Source organism: Cnephaeus nilssonii (assembly GCF_951640355.1).
Source record: "Cnephaeus nilssonii genome assembly, chromosome: 1".
Taxonomy (NCBI): domain Eukaryota; kingdom Metazoa; phylum Chordata; class Mammalia; order Chiroptera; family Vespertilionidae; genus Cnephaeus; species Cnephaeus nilssonii.
In genome coordinates this window covers 103,648,166-103,658,529 of record NC_137072.1, presented here as the reverse complement: position 1 = coordinate 103,658,529, position 10,364 = coordinate 103,648,166, and the positions used below count along the sequence as shown (strand labels likewise).

At 35.8% G+C, this 10,364-nt stretch overlaps 1 protein-coding gene across 1 annotated transcript in view; it reads left to right on the top strand.

Annotated features, from left to right (window-relative positions):
• ZCCHC4 (zinc finger CCHC-type containing 4) overlaps positions 1-10,364 on the top strand; it is a 42,157-nt gene that overhangs the window by 4,322 nt on the left and 27,471 nt on the right. Inside the window, 2 exon segments of the mRNA XM_079771865.1 lie at positions 4,803-5,078; positions 5,451-5,531. Coding sequence (XP_079627991.1) covers positions 4,803-5,078; positions 5,451-5,531 — 357 coding nt within the window.

The following is a 10,364-nucleotide window of genomic DNA, read 5'->3' as shown; positions in this document are numbered from 1 at the left end:
TTGTACCATTACTTGAGATTGTAATTGCTTTCTAATTTAACTTTATGCAACTCGTTTATGTTATCTGATTAACTACTGTATTTGGAAGTAGTAAAATGCATTTAAACATTATACCTATTCTGTAAAGCAAACTTTTTATCTGTTATTGTAGAGTAACAATAGCTTTCCATGACTGATTTATTTTTGGAATTGCTAGCAAGAAGTGATGGTAGCTAGCAAGATAAATTGACCTTGTTACTTGATTTTGATTACGGAACTGGCGGTGCTACACAGACTCCTAGGTTCTACAGAATAGGACTTGATATTCATTTTCCTAATCTCACTCTGAACCGTCCTTTGTATTTCATGAGCTTGGTTGACAGATTTACATTTTGTGCCTGAGATTTGACTTTCCTTATAGGTTTTAGCTGCCTCTTACTCGCTGAAATGTGCTATTCTATTATGTAGTACCTTGGCACCTTGATTGTGACCTATGAAGTCTCGGGGAAGATATATTTTAATGCTAGAATCAGTATTAATTTATGTGCATTCAGATAGTTTTATTTAGTTGATATTTTATTTGGTTATGTTTTTTTTTCAAAGCTCATTTAAACTCAGATTTTCGAGGTCTGCTATTAGGGAAATGCCATAAACATAATTTGTCTACTCCAGGAAAGGCAAATGGAACATCACATGGAGATCAATAAAAATGACATTTCAAAATGTTAGCCTGCAGTTTGTGAATCATGCTGAGCCTGTGGCAGAATGAATTTCTTCCCCCCCCTGGGGTATGTGTAGTAAGTATAAATAAGGAAAGAGTGCTGAGTGATACTTAACTCTTCATGGTTTCATGTTCTTGCTACCAAGCTGTTAATAAACCTTGTGTCTGACTGATGGTTGCCAGAGGGTAGGGGAGTTGGGCCATTGGATGAAAAAGATGAAGGGATTAAGAAGTACAGATTGGGCACTGGCTGGCTTGGCTCAGTGCTGAAGGATCGTGGGTTCGATTCCCTTCAAGGGCATGTACCTGGAAACAACCAAGTACAGTTAAACCTCAATCCTCTGTTTGCACAGTAGCAGCATTCCTGGAAAATTCAAGTACATAAAATTCCAAAGAGGCTTGGTGTTTACACAAAAGTGAAATGAGGCCCTTGACCTGCACCATCCAGTTCAGTAGCCAGAAGCTACTGGCCATTTGCAATGTGGCTACTCTGGATGTTGTAGACTGGCCTAACAATTATTAAAAAATAAATAATAAATCTCATTAATAATGTTTATATTGATTATGTGTTGAGATAATATTTTGGATATACTGGGTTAAATAAAACACATCAACCAAAGGAAAATAAAAGGGGGGGCATGTACCTGGGTTGCAGGTTCAATCCTTGGCTATGTCAGTTGTAATAATTCATCATGTTATCTGTGTTTTTTTTAAATATATTTTTTATTGATTTTAGAGAGGAAGGAAGAGGGAGAGAGAGATAGAAACATCACTGATGAGAGAGAATCTGATCAGCTGCCTCCTGCATGGCCCTCTGGATCCCTTGGGATCAAGCTTGCAACCTGGGCATGTGCCCTGACCAGGAATTGAAACTGGTGACCTCTTGGTTCATGGGTTGATGCTCAACCACTGAACCACACCAGTTGGGCCAGTTTTTATTTTTTAAGTAAATGTCTTTTATTAATAAAAATATTTTAAATCAAATTTTATATGTGGCTATTATATGATTCCATTTATATGCGATGTACAGAATGGACAAGTCTATAGCGATAGAGAGTACATTAGTGGTTTTTAGAGGCCAGGGGTAGCAGGAATTGTGGAGTGACTACTGATAGGTGCGAGGTTTCTTTTTGAGGTGATAAAAATGTTCTGAAATTGTGATGGTTGCACAACTTCATGAATGTTCTAAAAATCATTGAATTGTACACTTTAAAAGGGTGATAGTGTGGTTTGTGAATTAAATTTCAATAAAGAAATCTGTGACAATAGAATCAAATAGTTCTGTGAAGTTGTACAAAGAGCAATATGCTTGTCTCCACCCATGCATTTGCCCCACCCCAGAAGCAGCTAGTCAGCTCTTCTGGCTAATTCTTTTAGAAGGCACATTCCTATCTGTAGAATACAAAGCATGCTTGTCTTTTACTTCTTGATGTATCAGTTTTTGGAATTATCTGTTTATTTCATGTGGAAGATGAGGATTTATCTTTCCCTCCTCTCTCTGCCCTCTCCCCTCCAATCCCATCCCCCTAACCCCCCACTATAATCTATATCTTTTCACACCTTAGTCTTATATGGTTATACCATGAATTTGGTTAGATTCAAAATTTAGTTTGTATTATTATAACCATATAAATGCTGCTCATAGGTAAACCATGAAATCATAATAAGTTCTTTTCCACATAGCTTTTTGTTTTCCTTGGAGTTAATAACAGTCTTGGATTTTTTGTTGTAGCTGCTGTTAGTTATTTATGTGCTCATCGCTGATTTAGCTGCAGACTCTGCTGGTTGTCTGAACCTTTCAGAACCTTCACATGAGGTGTAATCTATTGGTTTCATCTTCAAGAAATCTGTTCGAGGGCCTGTACAAATGCTCCAGTCTGGAAGGTGCCCTTTCTGCCTGGCACGAGGCTATCTAGCAGGTTTTTCAGTAAGGACCTAGGTTATGTACTATATAACTTGAGTTCTTCCAAGTCCAGAATCAAACATTCATTCAAGATAAAGATTCTCAGAAAAATAGGAATAGATGGGAATTTTCATAACCTGATAAAGGGCATATAAGAAAAACCTATAACTAATACCATACTGACAAAAGATTGAATGCATTCCTCCTAAGATTGGGACATAGCAAGGATGTCAACTTTTACCATTTCTATTTAACATTGATGGGGGATTCTAGATAATTTAACAAGTCTAGATTCAAGAATAGAATTTGAAAATACGAAAATTACAGGAGAGAAAGAGACATTTATATGACGTTTATTACAGTATATTATAATTGTTCTGTTATAGTTGCTACTCTCTTACTGTGCCTAATTTGGAAGTTAAACTTTATCATAGGTATGTGTATTTAGGAAAAAACATAGTTTATATAGGGTTTGATGCATCCACTGGGGAGAGTCTTGGAACGCATCCCCCATGGAGGCTGGGAGACTACTGTAAGCTGGGGAGTTGTACCACTTATTTGTTTCCTTCTGTTATTCACTGGGCTGCCAGTTGTCCAATATATTGAAACTGTGGTTTCATGTATTTTGTCTGTTTAAAACATTTTTTGAAGGTCAGGATAGTAAACCCGATTTCTATTACTGTATCATGGCTGGATGTGGGTGACTTTGACACACATTTAATAATGAAAGGTAACATAGTGAATTCAGTGCTTCTGTGGCTGCAGTGAACTGGTTCTTTGCACTGGCACTTCATGTCTTAGGGGCCCTGTTCTCTACTGACATTCTTTCTTTGAATTACTATAGAAGTTTCTTCTAATATGGTTGTCCTTTTTCTTTCTAGTCATGGATAAAGCTGTCACAGGAACAGTTATCATAGAAATAGAAACATTTAAATTACTGGCATGATAAGCTTATTTCTTGCTGTAGCCATTCAGAATATCTATTTGTCACTGCCTTGGGTGCTTTGAAGTGAAACTGTGCTTAGAAATAAAAAGTTTTTTTAAAAAATATATATTTTATTGATTTTTTACAGAGAGGAAGGGAGAGGGATAGAGAGTTAGAAACATCGATGAGAGAGAAACATCGATCAGCTGCCTCCTGCACTCCCCCGCTGGGGATGTGCCCGCAACCAAGGTACATGCCCTTGACCGGAATCGAACCTGGGACCTTTCAGTCCGCAGGCCGACGCTCTATCCACTGAGTAAAACCGGTTTCGATGAAATAAAAAGTTTTAAACCCACTTTGATTTTACATTAAGTTCAGTTTTTCCAGTGCAATTCCAGAGTTTAGTTCAATTGAAACCGTATGACTCCTCTCAAACTAGAAGAATCCTTTAGTGCACTATTTGACATGCTTAGATTTGGACATTTCTGACCCTCTATGAGCCTCGATAAGCTTATTTATTTTTCTTTTGTTTTCTTACTCTGAATTCATAGCTGCTATAGCATATACATACTCAGCAGTATTTTTTCTCTCTTTATTCATCCCAAATCAAAAGAAAAGAAAAAAAGACCAGGGTGGTGACTTTGAAATCAGATATAAGAATGATTTAAAAGATTGGATTCTATCTTTCAAATGGGCTTCTAATATATATTTTTTAAGGCTTCGAATATCAGCTTGCTGTTTTGGGGATGAGTTTCCCAGAACTGCCTCCATCAGTATTGCTAAGAACAGAGGAACTTTGTAGGAACATTTTTTCTTTAAGGAGGCAATTCTTCTTGCTAAATATGCCATAAGAACTTGAAGAATGATCTTAATTTCTCATTTTAAAATGACTGTCATACTGAGCCAGACTATTTAACATTTCAAAGTTAGAGCACATGGATTCGTCAATAAATTTAAACATGATAGTAGTCTCCATTACTACTAAGTTGTTTGAGTAGTATATTATGTTCACATTTTAAATGGATATTGATCTTCATTCAGTGACCGAATTGGAGCATCTCAATTCTTAAGAAATTGCTGATTCTCTTCCACTTTGTAGGCATGCAGCCAGACATAAATTCTAGCCAACATTCCCCAGATTTTTCTTACCTTTGCTTCTTTATGCAATAGTCTTTAGGAAATAATACTTTTTGCATACTAAAAATAGCAAAAATAAACTGTCCTTAAAACAACAAACTTACAATACATTCCTTGTGTTGTGTTGTGTCTTGAAGGTATTTGAAGTTCATTGAGTTGCCGTTGTCTCAGAGAAAGTTTTGTCAAAGATGTCAGCAGTTGCTCCTGCCAGATGACTGGGAGAAGCATCGTGAGCACCAGGTCATGGGTGATATTTCTGTCACCCAGTTAAAAAGGCCCAGTCAGCTCCTTTCTCCGTTGGAAAACAAGAAGACAAATGCGCAGTATTTGTTTGCTGATAGGAGCTGTCAGTTCTTGATAGACCTACTTTCTACCCTTGGGTTCAGAAGAGTGCTGTGTGTTGGAACACCGAGGTAGGTTATGTGGTTTTTAAAAAACTTTTCCTGGCACCACTGTTTAAGCTGTAAGAAAAAAATTCTCAAGTTCCAGGATAGGGCATGAAGCTTTGAGTATACAAAGAAGTATATAGAATGGTCCCTCTAAAGGAGTTTGCAGTCTGTAATCCATTTGGGAGAAATCTTTATAGATTTCTGATATATGATAGGAGATTCTTTCTGATTGGCTCTTAAATTGTGTTTATAAACTGAAACTTTGATTACAGCTGCCAAATTCTCTTCAGTGAACTATTAGAAATATCAGGAGAACATTGATTTTTTTTGTTTATTTGTTTATTATCTATGGCCTTTGTAACTTTATATTAAATTTGCTTTCACTAATTGCTTTAGGTTGCATGAGCTGATCAGGTTGAAAGCATCAGGTGACAAGAAGCCTAACATTAAAAGCCTTTTATTGGATATTGATTTTCGGTAGGTTTACAAAGTATAATATTTATTCCCATTCATTGTCTCCTGCTTTTAATTGTTTTTCCTCTTTTTAATTGTTTATTACCTGTTCTAATCCTAGTTAACATTTAGAAGTAGTAATTGGTGATAAGGCACTTTTTCAGTCATATAAACTCCATATGTAATCCTCCATATTTCAAACAGAGGCTGTGAATTTCTCCTTTTTTTTCTTTTCCTCACTTTACCCTCTCCTGCCTCCCCCCACTCCCCTTTCCTTCTGATAAAGTGAATTTCTCTTTTTGCTAATGTGCTTCCTAAATTTTGTCATGAATGTGCCTCGTTGTCTTTGGCTTATAATTTAGTGATGAATTCCTACTGAGTGAAATTTCTTCTCATATACTTGTTTTCAAAGATAATTCTGAGCTTCCTCCAGGACTTCGTTTCATTATGCTGTTTTAAGTGCGATAAGGCATTTATTTAATATTTTTACCAGATGATGTGCATGTTGTTGTCTTTCACTGGACGTAGCCTAAATGAAGGGCATGCTACCTGGGGAATAGACAGACCCCAAGGCCGAGGATTAGCAAACAGAGAGCTTCAGAGTCAAATGGCTGCTGATAGGTTGGGGCAAATGGATTTGAGACTGGGGATCGTGCCTGCAACCTAGGCATGTGCCCTGACTAGGAATCTACTGGGGACTTCTTGGTTCATGGGTTGATGCTCAAACACTAAGCCACACTGGCCGGGCTGCATTTAAGATTTTTAAAACATAAAATCATAACTTAAAAATCTTTTTTATTCCACTTGCTGTATTTTAGGCATATTTTTAAAAAATTGAGATATATTTCACATACATTTTTAGTATTATTCACAAGGTTGTACAATCATCATCATTGTCTAATTCCAGAATATTTCCATCACCTTTGAAACAAACACTCTTCCTATAAGCAATCTCTCTTCATTTCCCCCTTCCCTAACCCTTGGCCATCACTAATCTACTTTCTGTCTCTTCTCCACATTTCATATACATGGAATCATATAATATGTGACCTCTAGTGTCTGGCTTCTTTCACTTAGCATACTGTTTTCAGGGTTCCTCCATGTTGTAGTATGATCAGTACTTCATTCCTCTTTATGGCTGAATAATACTGTATTATATAGACATACCAAATTTTGTTTATCCATTCATCAGCTGATGGACATTTGGGTTGCTTTCACTTTTCAGCTATTATGAATAATGCTGCTATGAACACTTGTGGACAGTTTCTTGTGTGAATATATCTTCATGTCTCTTGGGTATTGTATTAATTTACTAGGGATGCCATTACAGAATACAGTAGATTGGGTGGCTTAAACAACAGAAACTTATTTTCTCATAGTTTTAGAGGCTGGAAGTCCAAGATGAAGTGTCAGTGGGTTTGGTTTCTTCTGAGGCCTCTCTTATCTTGCAGATGGCCGCCTTCTCACTGTCCTCACAATGGTCTTTTCCCTGTGTGTGCATATTTCTTCTTCTAGTAAGGACACCAGTCATATTCATTGGGGTCCACCCTAAGGATCTCATTTTAACTTTATCATTTCTTTAAAGGGCCTGCCTCTAAATACAGTTACAAATTGAAGTACTGGGGGTTAGGACTTTAACATAGGTATTTGGGGGGACACAGTTGAGGCCATATCTACCTAGGAGTAGGATTGCTAGGTCATATGATAACTCTGTATTTAACTTATTGAGGAACTGCCAAACTGCCAAAACACAGGTAACTACATTTTATTGATGGTTAGTGATGGTAAGCATCTTTTCATGTGCTTATGGACTAGTTGTTTACCTGTTTGGAGAAATGTCTGTTGAATCCTTTGCCCATTTTTAATTGGTTGTCTTTTTATTGTTGAAAAAGTTCTTAATATATTCTGGATACTAGACCCTTATCAGATTTATGATTTGCAAATAATTTCTCCCATTCTGTGGGTTGTCTTTCTACTTTTTTTTTTAATCGATTAAGGTATTACATATATGTCCTTATCCCCCCATTGCCTACCCCCCACCCTGTCTTTTTACTTTTGATGAAGTCCAGTTATTCTCTTTTTTCTTTGATTGCTTGTGTTTTAGGTATCATATCTAAGAAACTATTAACTAATACAAGGTCATGAATATTTATACCTGTTTTCTTCTTAGAGCTTTTTATTTTAGTTCTTATATTTAGATTTATTTTGAGTTAAATCTTCTATATGGAGTGAGGTAGGGATCCAACCTCATTTTTTTTGCATAGTTGCCTTGGCACCATTTGTTAAAATGATTACTTCTTCTCCCCTTGAATTATCTTGGTACCTTATTGAAAACCAAATGACCATAAATGCATGGGTTTATTTTTGGACTCTAAATTCTGGTCCACTAATCTGTGTCTATCCTTATGCTAGTCCCACACAATCTTGATTATTGTTGTTTTGTAGTAAGCTTTGAAATTAGGAAGTGTGAGTCTTCTAACTTTATTCTGTTTCAAGATTGTTTTTGCTATTTTTGGGTTCCTTGCATTTTATATGAATTTTAGGATCAGCTTATAAATTTCTACAAAAAAATTAGCTGTGATTTTTTAATAGAGATTGCATTAAATTTGTAGATCAATTTGGAGACTATTACCATCTTAATTGTCTTCCAGTTCATAAACATGAGAGGCTTTCTATTTATTTAGGTCTCCTTTAATTTCTTTAAATGATATTTTTTAGTTTTCAGCAAATAGGTCTTGCACTTCCTCTGTTAAATTTACTCCTAAATATTTTGTTCTTTTTGTTGTTATTAAAAATTGTTTTATTAATTTCATTTTGTATTTTTCATTGCTATTGCCCTGATTTACTTTTTTTTTTTAAAAAAATTGTGGCCCTAGCCAGTTTGGCTCAGTGGATAGAGTGTTGGACTGTGGACGAAAGGGTCCCGGGTTCAATTCTGGTCAAGGTTGCAGGCTCCTCCCCAGACTGGGCCCTGGTCCGGGTGTTTGCTGGAGGCAATCAATCTGTGTGTTTATCTCACATCGGTGTTTCTCTCTGTCTCTCTCTCTTTCTTCCACTCTCTCTAAAAATCAGTGGAAAAATATCCTTGGCTGAGGATAAAAAAAAAAAAAAAAGATAAAAAATTGTGACATACTATACATAGCATAAAATTTGTCATGTTAACCATTTTAAATATACAACAGTTCAGTAGTGTTAAGTAAGTGAAGTACATTTACATCATTGTGCAACCATTCTCCAGAACTCTTTTCACCTTACCTGATTTACTTTTAATTTGAAAGATTTAAATGGCCCCTTAACTCTTTTGCCTTAAATGCCATATCTTACAATTTTACCTTTCTTGAGCGTGAAGTTGAAATCTCTTGGTTAGAGTAGGGCATAGGGGATGTGGATAAAGTTATTTTATAACTTATGGAATACACTGATACTTTTTTTTCATGTCTATAAACCTCTGTGTGTGTGTGTTGCAAACAAAAGCCCAAGGTGTTGTGCTAAGATGTTATCCTAGCTTAGTTTCTTTGATCCCGTACTGTGTTACTGAGTCAATTCTTCAAAAGGTCAACATTGGGTGTTAAGAGAGAGCTGGTCTATTGAAACACAGGAGTAGCCAGAACGAATTCAGTCTGTTGCCTGTAGTTACAGTATGGAGTGCATGGGTTGGTTTAGGTTTCTCACAGTTAAATCAGGAAAAACTCCCTGTGGGAGTGGAGTGGCAGTTGGCACTTTGACTTTGGTTTGTTGTTGCCCTACAGAAGGTCTGTCCAAGGCTGCAGAAAGCTGCCTCAACTCCAGCATTCTATGTAGATGTGCTGTAAATATCCTTTTCAGGGGTCTAAGATATGAAGTTCACATTTGCTAAGATGGATTTCTATATGCTCTAATTTTAGCGTGAAAGATGTGAAACTCTATTTGGCAAACTATCATCCAAATAAAGTTATATAAAAAAATGGATTTCTTGGGTTCATTTCATGAACTGATGTTATTCAGCTCTTGATTACATTTCCTGTGTGTAGAGTATGTTTCACACTTGGTAACTGACTCATTTAAAGAGAATGAATGGCCAAATTAAATGAATGTCCTTTTGAGCAGTTTTCAAGTGCATGCTTTCTGATTGGTTTTGTTTGCTTTATTCAGTGGAGAGAATAATGCTTTGTGGCCAATTTCATTTTAAGAGGGTAATGTTGAGTGATTGTTCATAATTTAAAATATGAATAATTATGCTCCCTTGTTTGTATTCGGTGAAACTTAGAGCTGAAATCTAGGCTTTTTTTTCTCTCTCTGGCCCTGCTGAGTGCTGCCTAGGAAGTTTTGGACAACTGTGCTGTGTTGAATTTTATGTAAATAAATTTTTCTTTTTTAATGAAAAAAGTGACTGTTGTGTCATTGTGAAGCAATAAAAAAATGGAGAGTCAGTAGAAATATATTTTTAAAGGGATTGTATTTTTTTTTTTTTTTTGCTTACACAAAGCAATGCAAGAGAGAAGAAAACTCTCAAAAGATAGTTGACTCACAGATCTAGTATTGACAAATATATATTAATTAAATAACTGATATATATATATATTGTTAGCTATTTGGAATTTAGTTAAATAGGAAGACATTTGTTTATTAGTGGTAATTGACATTTCCCCATAGTGTTTGGAATGTTCAGTAAGTTACAGTATATAATTTAAATATTTTTCAGTCACCCAAACCTTTTGTTTATTTCTTCAATGCAGATGTACTAATAGTATCTTAAATAATATTAAGGGATAACATAATGAGAATGGTGAACGGCTGTTCTCCATCGCCACAGAAGAAGAAGAAATGGATTAGGTTACAGGAGGGGAGATTTTGTTTGGACATAAACATAATTCCCTA